Source organism: Lethenteron reissneri, chromosome 3 (assembly GCF_015708825.2).
Source record: "Lethenteron reissneri isolate LAM-NWPU_2019-01 chromosome 3, ASM1570882v1, whole genome shotgun sequence".
NCBI lineage: Eukaryota > Metazoa > Chordata > Hyperoartia > Petromyzontiformes > Petromyzontidae > Lethenteron > Lethenteron reissneri.
This window is the reverse complement of record NC_083781.1, coordinates 7219571-7239710: the sequence shown is the minus strand read 5'-3', so window position 1 is coordinate 7239710 and position 20140 is coordinate 7219571. Positions and strand designations below refer to the sequence as shown.

At 55.3% G+C, this 20140-nt stretch overlaps 1 protein-coding gene across 1 annotated transcript; it reads left to right on the top strand.

Annotated features, from left to right (window-relative positions):
* The first annotated feature begins 1342 nt into the window (after positions 1–1342).
* LOC133347625 (regulator of G-protein signaling 9-like) lies at positions 1343–17783 on the top strand. The gene is made up of 17 exons (XM_061560067.1): positions 1343–1561; positions 3858–3954; positions 4084–4134; positions 5179–5285; positions 7207–7258; positions 7770–7828; positions 8007–8083; positions 8650–8731; positions 8869–8931; positions 9197–9226; positions 10357–10418; positions 10508–10621; positions 11468–11583; positions 12547–12634; positions 12765–12903; positions 13581–13663; positions 17578–17783. The coding sequence occupies exons 1-17, from the start codon at positions 1499–1501 to the stop codon at positions 17729–17731; spliced, it is 1437 nt and encodes a 478-aa protein (XP_061416051.1). The 5' UTR covers positions 1343–1498; the 3' UTR covers positions 17732–17783.
* Positions 17784–20140: the final 2357 nt, after the last annotated feature.

Sequence of the window (20140 nt, the reverse complement as noted above, 5' to 3'; positions counted from 1 at the left end):
GATATTGACTCGTTCTCCAAGACCGAGTCCTCAACATGTGTGGAGGAATCGATGAGTGATGTATACTGAAAGAGCAATCGGTGTCGTAGCGATCGAGGAGTGTTGAGGAAGCAACTGGTCGCCGCTGAGCGAGTGACTGGGCCGGCGAGTGGCTGGATCGTCGCTCGCCCCACCTGCCGCCCTGCGCTGAACTCGATCCGACGCAGCGAGACGGCGCGCCTCCGGCTCGCTGTGGACCACGTGGTGTGTGAAGCACCCAGACCGACATCGTGGAAAGATGGCCAGGAGATGGCAATACAGCAAATAGTTTTCATCCATTTCTGCAACAACAACAACGTGTCCAAACATGCGCGCTACAAGACACCTAACCGTGAACAAAAATAATATTGCGAATTGAGGACTTCCTGGGTAAATAAAAGTTATACATCTTCTTGGTTCTTTCGGTAAAGTCACGTAGAAGGGAGATAATAAAAATAAAACAATAAAATAATTCTCACGACGTTTCGGCCACAGACGCTGTCTTTCCGACAGCCCTGTTCTTCACCTGAGGACGGCTGCTTGCGTTGTGGCCGAAACGTCGTGAGAATTATGATGTTTTATTTTTATTATTTTATTATTTCCCTTCTCCGTGACTTTACCGAAAGAACCAAGAAGATGAATCCCTGCAGTCATGAAAGCTTTAAATCAAAAGTTATACAGGTAGGTAACAACAGGTTCCACACTGCCCACCAGGGATTATTTGTCTGTCGTGTATATTTGTCTGTCGTGCACGAATGCGCTGTCCAACCAAGTTCCTACCTGCCCACTCCGAAGGAACGTGCTTCAATGTGCTGTGCAAAAAACCTGGGCTGTGGACACCGCAAGAGGGCATGGGCAGCGATGAGTGATGCGGAGTCGGAGATGAGTAGCGGTGGGTGTTGTTTATCCTCGCACTGTACATACACAGGTCACCCTCGCGTTGATTGAGTAATGAGAATTAGCCTTGCGTTCAGAGGACATCGCAAGATAATCAGTAGAGGAGGGTGAGGGGGGGGGGTATGAGCAGAGCGCTCGGCCGAGGGAGATCGGTCCCGTGCCCCCAGGGCTCCTGGTACAGGTGTTGGGTTTCCTCGCCGCGTTGCTAGGCGATGCACTGTGCAGGTGAGGCGTTCACCTTCCCCTCCAATGCCGCAAAGGTGCGCGTCGCAGCAGAACGCGGGGTTGACAGTCACCCCGACCCTCCCCCTCCCCTTTGTCCTACAGCCTCAAATTCGCCCGCTGGCGGTCGGGGAAGGTGGGGGGGCTGGGGCGGGAATGTGCATGGCCGCAGCTTCGCCTTGGTTACCGTGGCTCAGCCCGAACCAAGAATAGAGTCTAATCCCCGGGGCGCCATACGGGGCGGCGGATGCGCTGTCCCTGGTGCTGAGGGGTGACACCGCTCGTGCTGCTGCCGAGAGCGCTGCTCTCCACGGTGCTGAAACTCGGTCCACGCCTACGCGTGCCGCGCACCGGGGCCAGGATGAAGATCAACAAACTCGACCAGAGCCAACAGCATCGGCCTCGGCTGCAGCACCTGGCCAAGGTACGCGACGCACTCGCAGAGTCGAGGGCGTTGTGGGTTTTGGTCGGGCCTTTTGTCGCCGTGATTCGTGTGCCGGGCGGTACCGTGTTCCTCGCGCTCACGTTCCGGTTGATCCTCACGCGCGGTCCCTTAACCCAAACGTGGAATTAGTCATTTTAAATATGTACCCAGGGAAGCGTCTCCGAGTCTCGGGACGAGTGTTCAGACGAGCTCTGCGTGGGATTTGGCTTCGGGTGGCAGGAAACCGGAGAACGCGGAGAAAACCCGCCAAACTGTGGACAAGTGGCTGCCACTTAACACGACCATCTCCTGGCCACGCCACGAATAAAACGCCGGACAAACCTGGTGGTCACTCGGCCAAAGAACCAGGCTCAAGCCTGCTTGGCTTCCGAGACCGGTTGCTCAGGGTTGTTGGCAAGGGTGGAACGTAACCATTAAACGAATTCAGTCACTCGCTAACCGGCGGTCAGTCACCTTCTCGTTACTCTTCTATCGCTACCACGATCCGTTACCATGAGCCCGTTGATTCCTCCGCCCATGTTGAGGACTGGGTCTCCCAGACACCGACTGTTTCGTCTCATCTACACTTTGTTCAGTCACCACACTGCGGGTCGCAATAACAAACACACACAGGTCACCTCACTTGGCTTTCTTCTTCCCTGAGACTGCTCCACTTCGGAATTCTCTCCTCCTATCATCTTTCGCTAAGCATGACCGTATGAACCTTAGCAACGTTGACAGTGCTGTGTGTTGCTCGCTGCTTGATGGTACGAACCTCTGAACTTGAACAACATTGATAGTATTCTTGGTTCTTTCGGTAAAATTACGTATAAGGGAAATAATAAAATAATAAATATAAAACAATAAAAATTCTCACGACGTTTCGACTGCAACACAAGCAATCATCATCAGGTGTGAAATCCACGGCAAGAAAATAAAAAAAAATATGAACAAAAAATTATTGCTGTGGATTTCACACCTGATGATGATTGCTTGTGTTTCTTGCTGTGGATTTCACACCTGATGACGATTGCTTGTGTTGCAGTCGAAACGTCGTGAGAATTTTATTGTTTTATATTATCTTATTATTTCCCTTCTACGTGCCTTTACCGAAAGAACCAAGAATATGAATCCCTGCAGTCACGACAGAAGCTTTAAATCAACATTGATAGTGCCGTGTGTTGCTGGCCGATTGATGTCACGGGCCTGTGGGCCGATACTCGGACACCGTCAACTTCCCCACTCCGCCGTGCTTCGTGACGGCCCCCAGGTGGCATGATCAGCGCCACACAGAAGGGTCGTGCAGCCCACTCGGCGTGACACCGGCGGTCTGCGTCACGGAGCTCAGGGCGTTATCTCCTCGCCACTCATAAATCAAGGCGGTCGACATGCCGACGGTGGCTGGACCCTCGTGAATAAAAGTGTTGAGACTCGGCGAGGCTTCTGCCATGCACACCAAGAGCACGATGTTGACGACGATGACGACGATTGTTCGGCCCCGTGGAACGCGGAGTGGAGTTTCTTTCTTTCTAGATTTGAAGTTTTCGTGACTGCAAGGATCCATGCTCTTTGGTTCTTTCGGTAAAGTCACGTAGGTGAAAATAATAATAAAATAATAATAAAATAACAAATAAACAAGTATTTTATTCTTATTTTCACCTACGTGACTTTACCGAAAAAAACAAAAAATATGGAGTTTAATTTTCGATTTAAAGCTTTCGTGACTGCAGGGATTCATGTTCTTGGTACTTTCGGTAAAGTCACGTAGAAGGGAAGTAATAAAATAATAAAACATAATAAAGTCATTCTCACGACGTTTCGGCCACAACGCAAGCAGCCGTCCTCAGGTGAAGAACAGGTCTGTGTCATTCAGACGCTGTCTTTCCGACAGACCTGTTCTTCACCTGAGGACGGCTGCTTGTGTTGTGGCCGAAACGTCGTGAGAATTATTTTATTATGTTTTTTTTTATGTTTTTTTTATTCTTTTATTATTTCCCTTCTACGTGACTTTACCGAAAGAACCAAGAAGATGAATATGGAGTTTCTTTCTCGCTCGAGCGGAGTCGCAGCGCCATGAGCGTGGAAACGCGACGAGCGCCACGCGGATTAGCGCGGTGGGTGGCGGGAGAAGGGGAGGGAAGGCAGCTCTTCGTGCTCGAATTGAAAGGGGGGCGAAGTCGTGCAGGGGGTGGGGGGCTGTGGAAACGCAGTTTCTCGAGCTTCAGCACCGCGAATTGGAACGCGAAGATCTCGCGCGCGAACATCATCACGGGCGTGCTCCGGCGTGGCGTGGCAGCTCGGAGCGCTGGTGACGCGCATGCAGGACTCGGAACGCGGGGTGCCGATGAGGGACCAGCTGCTCAGCGACACAATCATCCCCGACGCCACCACTGGTCAGGGCACCCCCTCGCACCCCCACGCACCCCCCCCCCCTCACTCCCGCCCCCTACCCCCCCCTTTCCCCCCCGTCCCCCCACTGGATCACGTGACGAGGCGCGGGTCCCGCTGTGCGCCGCGTGCAGGACGCGACCTCGTGCAGTGGATGGAGCAGGGGCTGCACGTGACCGCGGACGGTGAGAGCCCCCCCCCCCCTCTACCAAACCCCCTCAAACCCCCCCCCCCCCCACCCCCCACCCCCCACCCCCTACCCCGCCAAACGTTCTCTCCGGGATCGATAAAACGAGTACCACTTTCTGGGGTAACGGACTGTGGTTGTTACTACTGTAATAAAGGTCGTGGAAGCGACTTCTGGAATCCAGTCTTTGTCTTTCGTTCACAACACTCCTGTCTTACTCCTTCACGCTGCTGACAGACAGCGTGAGAGGGAGATAAAGAGACACGCGCGGCCACGTGGCAGCCTGGACCCCGCTCCAGCGTGGCCTCACCCTCCGTTCGTTCCAGATCTGACCACGTGTTGTCCGTCTCCACCCCTTTTAATACCCGGGTCACGTGGTACCTTTCCACCAATCCTGGTTAACCTCTATGGAATCTTCTAGACTCCATCGTACGCTCCCGGGACCACGCCCCTGACTCGCCCCCCCCCCCCCCCCCCATTGGCTGTGGCTAAAGCCAGCAGATCCAATCCTCTACTTACAGATGTCACCTTCCCGTTACGTCAGGGCCACGCCCCTAGACTTCCCTCCATTGGCTATGGGCCAGGACCGGTAGAGCCAATCATCGTAACGAGGTGTGATCCATCAACAACCCGGATATATCCTCACATTACACTACGATAGCCCCTGCCAGAGGTATGTAGAATTCCATCCCCCTGTCTCGCGGCTGCTGGTGAAACGGTAGACGAGCATCGCCTCACTGGTCGCTTGAGCAGCAGGGGGTCACCAGAGCCCTGGCTGCGTGCCATGGGGGGTCGGGGGGGGCACGAGGCGACCCCGCTCTGCTCCCTGCAGACGCCCGCTGTAGCTCCAACCCTGAACCCCGCGCTCGCCCTCTTGTGCAACTCGTGAGCAACTTGGGAGCAACTCGAACGCTGCAACCTCCCCCCTACCCCCTCCCCCCTTCTCCACGCACCTACCCCGACCTTCCCCGACCTCATCCGCCGGCATCCAAACCCCCCCCCCACCCCCCTCCCCACTATTGCCCCCCCCCCCCCTCCGTAGAGGCGCTGCACCTGAGCTGGCTGTTGGTCGCCTGCGGCTTCGTCTATCCGCTCTCCGAGCCGCGCAACCTCGCACTGCGCCCCGATGGCTCCCTCTACCGCTTCCAGGTGCCGCTGTGTGTGTGGGGGTCACGCTGTGTGTGTTGGGGTCACGCTGTGTGTGTGTGGGGGGGTCACGCTGTGTGTGTGTGGGTCACGCTGTGTGTGTGTGGGGGTCACGCTGTGTGTGGGGGGGTCACGCTGTGTGGGGTCACGCTGTGTGTGTGTGGGGGTCACGATGTGTGTGTGGGGGTCACGCTGTGTGTGGGTCACGATGTGTGTGTGGGGGTCACGCTGTGTGTGGGGGTCACGCTGTGTGTGTGTGGGTCACGCTGTGTGTGGGGGTCACGCTGTGTGTGTGGGGGTCACGCTGTGTGTGTGTGGGTCACGCTGTGTGTGGGGGGGTCACGCTGTGTGTGTGTGGGTCACGCTGTGTGTGTGGGGGTCACGCTGTGTGTGTGTGGGTCACGCTGTGTGTGTGGGGGTCACGCTGTGTGTGGGGGTCACGCTGTGTGTGTGTGGGTCACGCTGTGTGTGTGGGGGTCACGCTGTGTGTGTGGGGGTCACGCTGTGTGTGTTGGGGTCACGCTGTGTGTGTGTGTGTGGGGGTCACGCTGTGTGTGGGGGTCACGCTGTGTGTGTGGGGGTCACGATGTGTGTGTGTGGGTCACGCTGTGTGTGTGGGGGTCACGCTGTGTGTGGGGGGTCACGCTGTGTGGGGGTCACGCTGTGTGTGTGGGGGTCACGCTGTGTGTGTGTGGGGTCACGCTGTGTGTGTGGGTCATGCTGTGTGTGTGTGGGTCACGCTGTGTGTGTGTGGGTCACGCTGTGTGTGTGGGGGGGTCACGCTGTGTGTGTGGGTCACGCTGTGTGTGTGTGGGTCACGCTGTGTGTGTGTGGGTCACGCTGTGTGTGTGTGGGTCACGCTGTGTGTGTGGGTCACGCTGTGTGTGTGGGGGTCACGCTGTGTGTGTGGGGGTCACGCTGTGTGGGGGTCACGCTGTGTGTGGGGGTCACGCTGTGTGTGTGTGGGTCACGCTGTGTGTGTGTGGGTCACGCTGTGTGTGTGTGGGTCACGCTGTGTGTGTGTGGGTCACGCTGTGTGTGTGTGGGGGTCACACTGTGTGTGTGTGGGTCACGCTGTGTGTGTGTGGGTCACGCTGTGTGTGTGTGGGGGTCACACTGTGTGTGTGTGGGTCACGCTGTGTGTGTGTGGGTCACGCTGTGTGTGTGTGGGTCACGCTGTGTGTGTGTGGGGGTCACGCTGTGTGGGGGTCACGCTGTGTGGGGGTCACGCTGTGTGTGTGTGGGTCACGCTGTGTGTGGGGGGGTCACGCTGTGTGGGGGTCACGCTGTGTGTGTGGGGGTCACGCTGTGTGTGTGTGGGGGTCACGCTGTGTGTGTGGGGGGGTCACGCAGTGTGTGGGGGTCACGCTGTGTGGGGGTCACGCTGTGTGGGGTCACGTGTGTGGGGGTCACGCTGTATGTGTGGGGGTCACGCTGTGTATGTGTGGGGGTCACGCTGTGTGTGGGGGGGTCACGCTGTGTGTGGGGGGGTCACGCTGTGTGGGGGTCACGTGTGTGGGGGTCACGTGTGTGGGGGTCACGCTGTGTGTGTGGGGGTCACGCTGTGTGTGTGGGGGTCACGTGTGTGGGGGTCACGTGTGTGGGGGTCACGTGTGTGGGGGTCACGCTGTGTGTGGGGGTCACGCTGTGTGTGTGGGGGCCACGCTGTGTGTGTGTGGGGGGTCACGCTGTGTGGGGGTCACGCTGTGGTGGTCACGTGTGTGTGTGGGGGTCACGCTATGTGTGGGGGGTCACGCTGTGTAGGGGTCACGCTGTGGGGGTCACGTTTGTGTGTGGGGGTCACGCTGTGTGTGTGGGGGTCACGCTGTGTGTGTGGGGGTCACGTGTGTGGGGGTCACGCTGTGTGTGTGGGGGTCACGCTGTGTGGGGGGGTCACGTGTGCTCGTGCTCCTTCTCTCCGCAGGCCCCCTACTTCTGGCCACTTTATTACAGCCAGAGCGAGGACACGGATTACGGTGGGGCTGGGAGGCGATGGGAACCCCCCCCCGCCCCCCCCCCCCCACATTCGCCATCATCTTATCCCTCCACCCTTTCACCGCCCTCTCTCTCACCCCCTTACACACTCACCACGTCCCCATTGCGTAGCTCCACTCCACTCGCACCCCCACCCTCTTGTCACTCCCCCCCACCACACCTCACCACTCCCCTCCCCACAACACCTCACCGCTCCCCCCCCCCAAACACCTCACCGCTCCCCCCCACTTCACCGCTCCCCCCCCACAACACCTCACCGCTCACCCCCCCTCCCCACAACACCTCATCGCTCCCCCCCCCCAAACACCTCACCGCTCCCCCCCCCACTTCACCGCTCCCCCCCCCCACAACACCTCACCGCTCCCCCCCCCCTCCCCACAACACCTCACCGCTCCCCCCCCCCAAACACCTCACCGCTCCCCCCCCCACAACACCTCCCCCCCCCCACCTCACCGCTCCCCGTGCCAGCTGTGCTCCTCCGTGTTTCCACAGCGATTTACCTGGCGCGGAAAAACATTCGCAGCAAGGGCGAACTGGACGAATACGAGAAGGTGCGATCAGAACCGGCATCATCAGCATCATCATCATCATCAGCAGCAGCAGCAGCATCATCAGCAGCAACATCAGCAACGGCATAATCAGCGTCATCGGCAGTTGTGGTGGCTCCTCACTCGCCCCCCCCGTCCTTCTCTGCCCCCCTCCTCGTCTTCCCCCCCTCCCCCTCACCAGGAGTTGTACTCCGCGCTGCACCAGAAGATCAACCACGAGTGGGACTACGTGGTGTGCCAGGCCAAGGAGCAGTACAGGTGAGGGGCGCAGGTGGGGGGGGGTGCAGGTGAGGGGCCAGGTGAGGGAGAGAGGTGAGGATGATGGAGTGATGATATTGGTGATGTGGTGGGTCTGTCGAGGCGAGGTGCTGGCTGGGTATGTATCCGTGTGTCTGTCTGTGTGTCTGTGTGTGTGTGTCTGTGTGTGTGTGTGTGTCTGTGTGTTTGTGTGTCTGTGTGTCTGTGTGTCTGTGTGTGTCTGTGTGTCTGTCTGTGTGTCTGTGTATCCGTGTGTCTGTGTGTGTCTGTGTGGTTAGAATGCTGCGCTACGAACCCAGCCACTCGATTTCGATTCATGCTCACGGCCAACACCAGCGACGATTATCTGAACCATTACCGGACCTCCCCTAGGTCGACTTAGCCTCAAAGGACTACCTGGCGCAGTGTGTACATATCAGCACTGGGGAGACAAAGGCCGCTGGGCGTGGTGCTGGTCACCACCCACCCCCTTGTGCGATGTGCCGACCTTCATAGGCGCTCGCTAACAGCACTTGCCCAGAGAGCGCGCGGCAGCTACACGGGGTGTCTTTGTCTTTGTTGTGCAGGAGCGGACGCGAGCGGCCCAAAGGCGACCGCGTGGTCCTCGAGTGCCAGGAGCGCGCCCACTGGCTCGTGCGGAGACCCCCGGTAGCCACGCGCGCGCGCCGCACGCGGTTGGGGGGGGCCCCCCACTGAGGGGGGCAGCGCTGGGTAGAGCTGGTTGTCCCGCGTTCATTGATTGTCTTTTTGACCCCCCCACCCCGCCGCCTCCACATCCCCTGCAGCCCGGTGCCCTGCATGCCCTGGACAGTGGACTCAACCGAGTGATGGAGCCTGGCGCGGAGGAGGTGACGACACCCTGTAACCCAGCGCCCTGCACACCACACCAAGCGCCCAGCGCCCTGCACCCCACACCAAGCGCCCTGCGCCCTGCACCCCACACCAAGCGCCCTGCACCCCACATCAAGCGCCCAGCGCCCTGCACCCCACACCAAGCACCCAGCGCTCTGCACCCCACACCAAGCGCCCTGCACCCCACACCAAGTGCCCTGCGCCCTGCACCCCGAACCTCGCACGGTGCATCCTCTCAGTGTCTGTCTCTCTTTTTTGCAGAAGCCAACGGTGGAGCAATACCGTCGCCAGGTGAGCTGTGCTCCACCTCACTCCACCTCACCCTGCTCCACTCCGCCCCACATCGCTCCACCTCGCTCCGCTCTACCCCGATCCACCTTACGCCGCTCCACTCCACCCCGCGCAAACCTCACCCCGTTCCACTCCACCCCACCCCGCTCCACCTCGCTCCACCTCGCTCCAGCTCACCCCGCTCCACCTAACCCCGCTCCACCCCACCCCGCTCCACCTCACCCCACTCCACCCCGCTCCACTCCACCTCACCCCACTCCACCCCGCTCCACTCCACCTCACCCCACTCCACCCTGCTCCACCCCACCCCGGGTGATGTGGCTTCACCCCACGCGTGTAAACACTTACGAATGAAGTTGGCCAAACACCCCACGATAGGACCACAGAGCTTGGGCAAGTTGATAATTGGTTTTTTTTTACCCTTCTATCTGGCAGGAAAACTGACACCTTTTTTACAAGGAGTCATGTTTGCATTGACCACAATACCTGCAGTTATAATGCAAACAAAAAACACAACTCTGATAATGTATGCACTGTCCTTGAAGTTGATTGGTCCACACCCGAGACAGCTTTCTTTAGAGCCTAGTCTCACATGGGTTGGACCAGATGACGCCAAAAGGCGCACAACTCAAAGACAATGCACCATCAGAGTATGAAAGCTCGGGGTAAGCATTTACACCATTGGTACCTCATTTTACTGGCAAATGAGTTTCCAATGGTGCTTGGGTAAGTTGTTGGCGGCGCCAGTTTTGGCTGCATGCCCCCCCCCGCCTCCCCCCCCCCCTGCCTCCCCCCTGCCCCCCCCCCCCCCCCGCGCAACGGCGGCGCGCGATACAAATTCCCCAGCAGCGCCTGGATGTGCCCTCGGCACGAATGACAGCGAAATTTCCCCCCCAAAAAACCCACACGTACATCACAAGCAACACGTGGCACACGAACTCTACGCGTGCGTCCCGTACACAGCGATGTCGTCGTTTTGTGTTCAGCGTGTTGTCCTTCCCCCGCACCCTCCACACACGCAGCGTTGGCTACGTACGGCGAGAAAGAGGTTCAGTGTGCATGCAATTCACGTTGCCGTGGGGCGGCGGGGGGTTCGTGTTGCTGACCTGGTCGTGAACCGTGTCCCCCAGGTCATGTACTACCAGCAGGCCGCACTGCGTTCTCGAACCAAAACCTCCGTCTCCCTCGGGAGGTGAGGCCCGACACGAAGTGGGGGGGGGTGTGGGGGGTGCGAGGGGCGGGGGGATGCTAACCCATGACACTCCCCCCCCCCCCCTTTAGTCTGTTGAAGTTCTCGGAGTCGTTCAGCGTGTACGACCCCCTACTCACCACGTGTCTCCCCAGCAACCCCTGGGTAACGGACGACACCATGTGCTGGACCCTCAACTCACCCAGGTGACACTGCTCACGGGGCGACATCACCCTGACCCTAACCATGGCCATAGCCATAGGCCTGACCCTTCACCAAAAGCTCATCACATTCGTCAATGACACTTGGTGCAAGATCATTTTATACGCGCAATGAAGAGGGGTTATTGCCCGAAACGTCGCCTAGTATATATTAATTTTTCTGTCAAGGCTGCAGTGTTATTGATGGACGTGTTGAGTGTTGGTTTGTTAAGTGGACTTGCGCGCCACTGCCAAAGCAGCAGCAGCAGCACGATATCGTGTCACATGAACACTCGCTCTGACCCCAACACTCATACTAGCCCCGCATACGTGATGTCTGTGTGTTGTGTACGCGTGGCTTGTGTTGAGCACACGTGTTGTGTTTGCGTGGTTTGTGTTGTGCACTCGTGGCGTGTATACGTTGTGTGTGGCGTGTGGTGTGTACAAGTGGCGTGTGGTGTGTACACGTGTTGTACGTGCTGTGTGTTGTGTGTGCGTGCTGGGTGGTGTGTACACGTGGCGTGTGGTGTGTACACGTGTTGTGTGTGCACGTGCTGTGTGTACACGTGTTGTGTGTACACGTGTTGTGTGTACACGTGTTGTACGTGCTGTGTGTTGTGTGTGCGTGCTGGGTGGTGTGTACACGTGGCGTGTGGTGTGTACACGTGTTGTGTGTGCACGTGCTGTGTGTACACGTGTTGTGTGTACACGTGTTGTGTGTACACGTGTTGTACGTGCTGTGTGTTGTGTGTGCGTGCTGGGTGGTGTGTACACGTGGCGTGTGGTGTGTACACGTGTTGTGTGTGCACGTGCTGTGTGTACACGTGTTGTGTGTACACGTGCTGTGCTCAGCGTGGAGGTGCCCACGCGGCTGCGTGTGGAGCGGTGGGCGTTCTCGTTCCGGGAGCTGCTCCGTGACCCGCGGGGCCGACGCGAGTTCCAGGCCTTCCTCAAGAAAGAGTTCAGCGGTGCGGGAGGGGGGGGGGGGTCGAGGGGGGCGGAGGTGGGGGGGGACAAAGGTGGGGGGGGGGGCGGAGGTGGTTTGGGGGCAGAGATGGGGGGGGCGGAGGTAGGGGGAGGCTCCCCCCCACATGGCGGTTGGGACGGCGCAGCCCTCGACTGTGTGTGAAGAATGGATCTCAGACGGAGCTCTGTGACATCCGCTTCCGCGGCGCGCTCTTTCACACACGGAGCGAGGCCGGCACTACTCTGCGAGGTTGTTGCCCGGATGCTCCATCACGTGACGGCGATAGCAACATCGGGGATACGTCTTCTTGGTTCTTTCGGCAAAGTCACGTAGAAGGAAAATAATAAAAATAAAACATAATACGTCCTCAGGTAAAGAACAGGTCTGTTCTTCACCTGAGGAAGTATTAATAATAATAAAAATAAAACATAATACGTCCTCAGGTGAAGAACAACACCTGAGGACGTATTATGTTTTATTTTTATTATTTTATTATTTCCCTTCTACGTGACTTTACCGAAAGAACCAAGAAGATGAATATGGAGTTTCTTTCTCGCTCGAGCGGAGTCGCAGAGCCGGTACCGGATGTCGGGTACAAATCCATTCCTCTTCTTGGTTCTTTCGGTAAAGTCACGTAGAAGAGAAATAATAAAATAATAAAAAGAAAACATAATAAAATATTTTTATTTATTTATTTTATTATGTTTTATTTGTATAATAAAATAAAAAATTATAATTATTTTATTATGTTCTATTTGTAATGTTGTATTATTTTATAATTTTTTGCTTATTTTATTTTTATTCTTTTATTATTTTCCTTCTACGTGACTTTACCGCAAGAACCAAAAAGATGAATCCATGCAGTCACGAAAGCTTTAAATCGAAAAAATCGTGGATACGTGTTGGGGGGGGGGGTGATGTAATGTGCGATGTTGTGTAATGTGCGATGTTTGTGATGGCGCAGGGGAGAATCTTGCATTCTGGGAAGCTTGTGAGGACCTGAAGCATGGGGATCAGAGCAAAGCGAAGGAGAAGGCGGAGGAGATTTACAAGTGAGTGGCGGTGGGGGTGGGGTGCGTCTCTCTCGCCTCTCACTTACCTCTCCCGCTCTCTCATTCCAACTCTCATCCCTCTGCCTCTCTCTCTCTCACTCTCTCATCTCTCCCCCACCCGCTCCCCCAGGCTGTTCCTAGCACAGGGAGCGCGTCGTTGGATCAACATCGACGGGAAGACCATGGACATCACGGTGCGCGGACTCCAGTGCCCGCACCGATACGTGCTGGACGCCGCGCAGACGCACATCTACATGCTCATGAAGAAGGTGGGGGGAAGCGCGTGGTGGTGGGGGGGGGCGAGTGGCATGGCGAGGGTTTGGTGGCGGTGACATCACCGCGGAGCTTGTGCCAGGCTAGGTGCACGTTGACGCTACGTGAAGTGTCGAACGCCAGCTGGCAGGAGGTCACGGGGCAGACCCAGGTGCCATGCGTCGGCTGACTGAGATGACTGGCCGATGCACCACCTGTGCCCCTACTGTGCCAACTACAGCACAACCTAGGGCAGCCACGTTTTCAGTTCGAGGTGTAAACTCGGAGTTGTTTCTCAGGCACCCAGGCCCGATCAGCACTGCACAGTACCAGTGCAACGCCGGTACCACAGCTAAGCTACAAATCAATTCCTGTCCCAGACACACCGACGCCAGGACTGCCTCGGACGGTCTGGGGTCGGATCTAGACAAAGTGGCAACCCAAGAATTGACCGAGCCTATCATTTGCACGCACAGTCACTTTAAGATGTTTTTTTGTTCATGTTTTTCTTTTTTGTTTGTTGCGGTTGCACCCGATTCAAGAGCCGAATGGCTCACAGGGCTATACCTAATAAGTGAAATGAAAACTGAAAACTGCACGGGGCTTCATAAAATGAGCACCGCCTTTGTGGGTTGAACAGTGGATGTCTGGGTCAAACGTGACTTCTCCTCTTGACCTTGACCCCTGCCTCCAGGACACCTTCTACCGCTACCTCAAGTCGGATCTCTACAAGAGTCTCCTCGCCAAGGCCGTGGTGCCGCGTGAGACCGACAAGAAGTGAGAACCCTCCCCCCCCTCCAACCCCCCCTCCCAGGGGGATGCCCCCCCCCCCCGCCACCCCCGAGATGGGCTGGGACTGTGCACGCGAGAGGTAAGCGGCAGAGGTGGGACAAAGTCATTGTTATGCAAGTCCAAGTCGAGTCTGAAGTCATCAAATTCATGACTCGAGTCTGACTCGAGTCCAAGTCACATGACTCGAGTCCACACCTCAGAGGTGGGACAAAGTCATTGTTATGCAAGTCCAAGTCGAGTCTGAAGTCATCAAATTCATGACTCGAGTCTGACTCGAGTCCAAGTCACATGACTCGAGTCATGACTCGAGTCTGACTCGAGTCCAAGTCACATGACTCGAGTCCACACCTCAGAGGTGGGACAAAGTCATTGTTATGCAAGTCCAAGTCGAGTCTGAAGTCATCAAATTCATGACTCGAGTCTGACTCGAGTCCAAGTCACATGACTCGAGTCCACACCTCAGAGGTGGGACAAAGTCATTGTTATGCAAGTCCAAGTCGAGTCTGAAGTCATCAAATTCATGACTCGAGTCTGACTCGAGTCCAAGTCACATGACTCGAGTCCACACCTCAGAGGTGGGACAAAGTCATTGTTATGCAAGTCCAAGTCGAGTCTGAAGTCATCAAATTCATGACTCGAGTCTGACTCGAGTCCAAGTCACATGACTCGAGTCCACACCTCAGAGGTGGGACAAAGTCATTGTTATGCAAGTCCAAGTCGAGTCTGAAGTCATCAAATTCATGACTCGAGTCTGACTCGAGTCCAAGTCACATGACTCGAGTCCACACCTCAGAGGTGGGACAAAGTCATTGTTATGCAAGTCCAAGTCGAGTCTGAAGTCATCAAATTCATGACTCGAGTCTGACTCGAGTCCAAGTCACATGACTCGAGTCCACACCTCAGAGGTGGGACAAAGTCATTGTTATGCAAGTCCAAGTCGAGTCTGAAGTCATCAAATTCATGACTCGAGTCTGACTCGAGTCCAAGTCACATGACTCGAGTCCACACCTCAGAGGTGGGACAAAGTCATTGTTATGCAAGTCCAAGTCGAGTCTGAAGTCATCAAATTCATGACTCGAGTCTGACTCGAGTCCAAGTCACATGACTCGAGTCCACACCTCAGAGGTGGGACAAAGTCATTGTTATGCAAGTCCAAGTCGAGTCTGAAGTCATCAAATTCATGACTCGAGTCTGACTCGAGTCCAAGTCACATGACTCGAGTCCACACCTCAGAGGTGGGACAAAGTCATTGTTATGCAAGTCCAAGTCGAGTCTGAAGTCATCAAATTCATGACTCGAGTCTGACTCGAGTCCAAGTCACATGACTCGAGTCCACACCTCAGAGGTGGGACAAAGTCATTGTTATGCAAGTCCAAGTCGAGTCTGAAGTCATCAAATTCATGACTCGAGTCTGACTCGAGTCCAAGTCACATGACTCGAGTCCACACCTCAGAGGTGGGACAAAGTAATTGTTATGCAAGTCAAAGTCGAGTCTGAAGTCATCAAATTCATGACTCGAGTCTGACTCGAGTCCAAGTCACATGACTCGAGTCCACACCTCAGAGGTGGGACAAAGTAATTGTTATGCAAGTCCAAGTCGAGTCTGAAGTCATCAAATTCATGACTCGAGTCTGACTCGAGTCCAAGTCACATGACTCGAGTCCACACCTCAGAGGTGGGACAAAGTCATTGTTATGCAAGTCCAAGTCGAGTCTGAAGTCATCAAATTCATGACTCGAGTCTGACTCGAGTCCAAGTCACATGACTCGAGTCCACACCTCAGAGGTGGGACAAAGTCATTGTTATGCAAGTCCAAGTCGAGTCTGAAGTCATCAAATTCATGACTCGAGTCTGACTCGAGTCCAAGTCACATGACTCGAGTCCACACCTCAGAGGTGGGACAAAGTCATTGTTATGCAAGTCCAAGTCGAGTCTGAAGTCATCAAATTCATGACTCGAGTCTGACTCGAGTCCAAGTCACATGACTCGAGTCCACACCTCAGAGGTGGGACAAAGTCATTGTTATGCAAGTCCAAGTCGAGTCTGAAGTCATCAAATTCATGACTCGAGTCTGACTCGAGTCCAAGTCACATGACTCGAGTCCACACCTCAGAGGTGGGACAAAGTCATTGTTATGCAAGTCCAAGTCGAGTCTGAAGTCATCAAATTCATGACTCGAGTCTGACTCGAGTCCAAGTCACATGACTCGAGTCCACACCTCAGAGGTGGGACAAAGTCATTGTTATGCAAGTCCAAGTCGAGTCTGAAGTCATCAAATTCATGACTCGAGTCTGACTCGAGTCCAAGTCACATGACTCGAGTCCACACCTCAGAGGTGGGACAAAGTCATTGTTATGCAAGTCCAAGTCGAGTCTGAAGTCATCAAATTCATGACTCGAGTCTGACTCGAGTCCAAGTCACATGACTCGAGTCCACACCTCAGAGGTGGGACAAAGTCATTGTTATGCAAGTCCAAGTCGAGTCTGAAGTCATCAAATTCATGACTCGAGTCTGACTCGAGTCCAAGTCACATGACTCGAGTCCACACCTCAGAGGTGGGACAAAGTCATTGTTATGCAAGTCCAAGTCGAGTCTGAAGTCATCAAATTCATGACTCGAGTCTGACTCGAGTCCAAGTCACATGACTCGAGTCCACACCTCAGAGGTGGGACAAAGTCATTGTTATGCAAGTCCAAGTCGAGTCTGAAGTCATCAAATTCATGACTCGAGTCTGACTCGAGTCCAAGTCACATGACTCGAGTCCACACCTCAGAGGTGGGACAAAGTCATTGTTATGCAAGTCCAAGTCGAGTCTGAAGTCATCAAATTCATGACTCGAGTCTGACTCGAGTCCAAGTCACATGACTCGAGTCCACACCTCAGAGGTGGGACAAAGTCATTGTTATGCAAGTCCAAGTCGAGTCTGAAGTCATCAAATTCATGACTCGAGTCTGACTCGAGTCCAAGTCACATGACTCGAGTCCACACCTCAGAGGTGGGACAAAGTCATTGTTATGCAAGTCCAAGTCGAGTCTGAAGTCATCAAATTCATGACTCGAGTCTGACTCGAGTCCAAGTCACATGACTCGAGTCCACACCTCAGAGGTGGGACAAAGTCATTGTTATGCAAGTCCAAGTCGAGTCTGAAGTCATCAAATTCATGACTCGAGTCTGACTCGAGTCCAAGTCACATGACTCGAGTCCACACCTCAGAGGTGGGACAAAGTCATTGTTATGCAAGTCCAAGTCGAGTCTGAAGTCATCAAATTCATGACTCGAGTCTGACTCGAGTCCAAGTCACATGACTCGAGTCCACACCTCAGAGGTGGGACAAAGTCATTGTTATGCAAGTCCAAGTCGAGTCTGAAGTCATCAAATTCATGACTCGAGTCTGACTCGAGTCCAAGTCACATGACTCGAGTCCACACCTCAGAGGTGGGACAAAGTCATTGTTATGCAAGTCCAAGTCGAGTCTGAAGTCATCAAATTCATGACTCGAGTCTGACTCGAGTCCAAGTCACATGACTCGAGTCCACACCTCAGAGGTGGGACAAAGTCATTGTTATGCAAGTCCAAGTCGAGTCTGAAGTCATCAAATTCATGACTCGAGTCTGACTCGAGTCCAAGTCACATGACTCGAGTCCACACCTCTGGTAAGCGGTGACCTGCGTGCCCGTTACTGCACGAGCGGAGGAGGAGCGGAGGAGGATCGGATCCGCAATCAGCGAGGCGCGCAAAATCAGGCGCAAATCTTCTGGGACGGACACGGAATAGGGGACGAGGGAAGGATAAAATACTCGTCGATGGCAATTCATCAGACACTTGGACGTGCAACGATCACGTGCTTACATGGCGATGACTTTTCTCCCCCTCTCTCCTACCCCCCCCCCACCTCTTAGTACCCGCTTCCCACGCCACGCGAGCCCCAGTCCAGTGGTGCTGCGTGCGGCCGAGGAGGAGGAGGAGGCACGGAAGGCCACGGCAGCGGTGCCGCAGATGGATCTCACACAGGTCATGAGCAAACTGGACAAGCGAAACCAGCCTGCCAAGTGACACGCACGCAGCACAAACAGGCAGCACACACACACACGCAGCACACACACACGCAGCACACACGGGCAGCACACACACACACGCAGCACACACACACGCAGCACAAACAGGCAGCACACATACACACGCAGCACACACACACGCAGCACACACACACACGCAGCACACACACACACGCAGCACACACACACGCAGCACACACACACACGCAGCACACACACACGCAGCACACACGGGCAGCACACACACACACGCAGCACACACAGGCAGCACACACACACACGCAGCACACACACACGCAGCACACACACACGCAGCACAAACAGGCAGCACACATACACACGCAGCACACACACACGCAGCACACACACACACGCAGCACACACACACACGCAGCACACACACACGCAGCACACACACACACGCAGCACACACACACGCAGCACACACGGGCAGCACACACACACACGCAGCACACACAGGCAGCACACACACACACACGCAGCACACACACACGCAGCACACACACACGCAGCACACACGGGCAACGCACACACCATTACTGAACCCCGCACACACATGTTGTAGACAAATGCCTCGCACACAAAAACAATCGCTATTCTAGACCAAGTGGCAGTGACGTTGCTTCCTCATTTATCAGGCTAGGTGCACTTTGAGGCCATGTGAAGTGTGGTATGAATTAACAGAGTCAGCTGACTGGCAGATGCACCAGTTGTGCTTTCTCCTGACCCACCTCGTTGTATTTTATCCGCCCGGTGCTCCGCTCGTTGTTGTGAGCGTTGCTCCTCCGCTCTTGCTGGAGAGCGACTGTTTCCAGCTGCCCAGTAGCGTCCTTCACGAGCCTCCACCACAAGGGCCGATCAAGTCCACTCAGCTCCATATCCTCCTGTACCACATCACTCCCGTGCCACACCCATTTATTCCCCTCTGTCTGGCCAGTCAAAAGCTGCTCGGGCACGTGGTGGCTGGGCATTTGACCTACACAGTGAAATATCATGGTTTTCATGAGCCCTCCTGCAAATAATGAAAAGGATCGTAGGCACGACAGCCTGAATGTTTTTATCCGGCACAGGTGTCCCTTAAAAGGGTCCACGTTTTGCAAGCATACAAACATGGATGGGGCATAATTGTCGCCGGGAAGACCCAACATTTAAGCGACAGGCCAGGTAGTTTCCGCAGAGCGTCACGCAGCCAATAAAACAAGATTACGCTGCTCGACTGAGTTGGAGGGAGACCTCCGCTGCCAAGTTGGAGCTGTCACGAGCATTCTGGCCAGGCAATCAAACCCCTCAATCCTCCTCTGCCATTACCTTAGTACTGGTGGAGAATTTACGGGGGTGGGTGTCGCGTGACATAGAATACCGAGACGAGTGCTCTGTTGTCAGGACTGATGGAAAGGCCCCACCTCGTGGTGGCATGCTCCAACTACAGTAGCAGAACTCGTGAAAGTGAACAGCGGTAACCTGATCCATCAGCATTACAGATTTGGTTGACCAATAAGGAGCCATCCCTCTAGCGCACAAAGGCATCGATCAAGCTGCCACTGTATCTGCAGAAATTCCACTGGCACAGCCACGGAAAACTCCTTGAACTGGTCAAACAAAGGTCCTGGATTCTGCAACATCCCCTTGCCAAGCAGCGCGCTGACAAGGTCGTGGAGACCCAGTATGGTGGTCTCAGGCCAGGGTGGTCCTGCACAGACACCGGATTCTCTGTCTGCTACAGAAGAGGAGCTTCAGTCGGACATACAAAGATAAAGATCCCCCTTATAGCCGTAACAGACTGTAGGGGCAAGTGCTGTTAGCGAGCACCTGCATACAAACATAATTATACATACCGAATTACACACACACACAGAATTGCACACACACAGAGAATTACACACACATACGTACACACACACATATACACAACGACACAGGTACACACACGACCACCGTTGACATGTTTAGAAGGCACAGGATATGCCGAGGTAGCGGCACATCTTCCCCGTGTGAACACGGAGCCATCCTGCTGCCTGCGCTTGCTATGATCCATCCGCTGTTGCTGTGCGTGGTTCGCTGTTTCGCTGTTATCATTCACGCTTGTTGTGTCGCGCGCCGAGCTGGTCAACCACTCCGCTTAGTCAGTCAAAAGTGTTCTTCGCAAATAACCGCGTCTCGTCATCACCGCCGCTCACCACACGAGGGGGCACTGCACGTCCAAGTGTCCCCCGCTCTGCATGCCCCACTGCCCCCCCCCCCCGCAATGTCCCCACTGCCCCCCACACTCCCCCTGCATGCTCCACTGCTACCCTCTGCATGCCCAAGTGGAACCCAAATCTGCTTGCCCCACTACCCCCCTCTGCATGTTCCACTGCCCCCCTCTGCATGCCCCACTGCCCCCCTG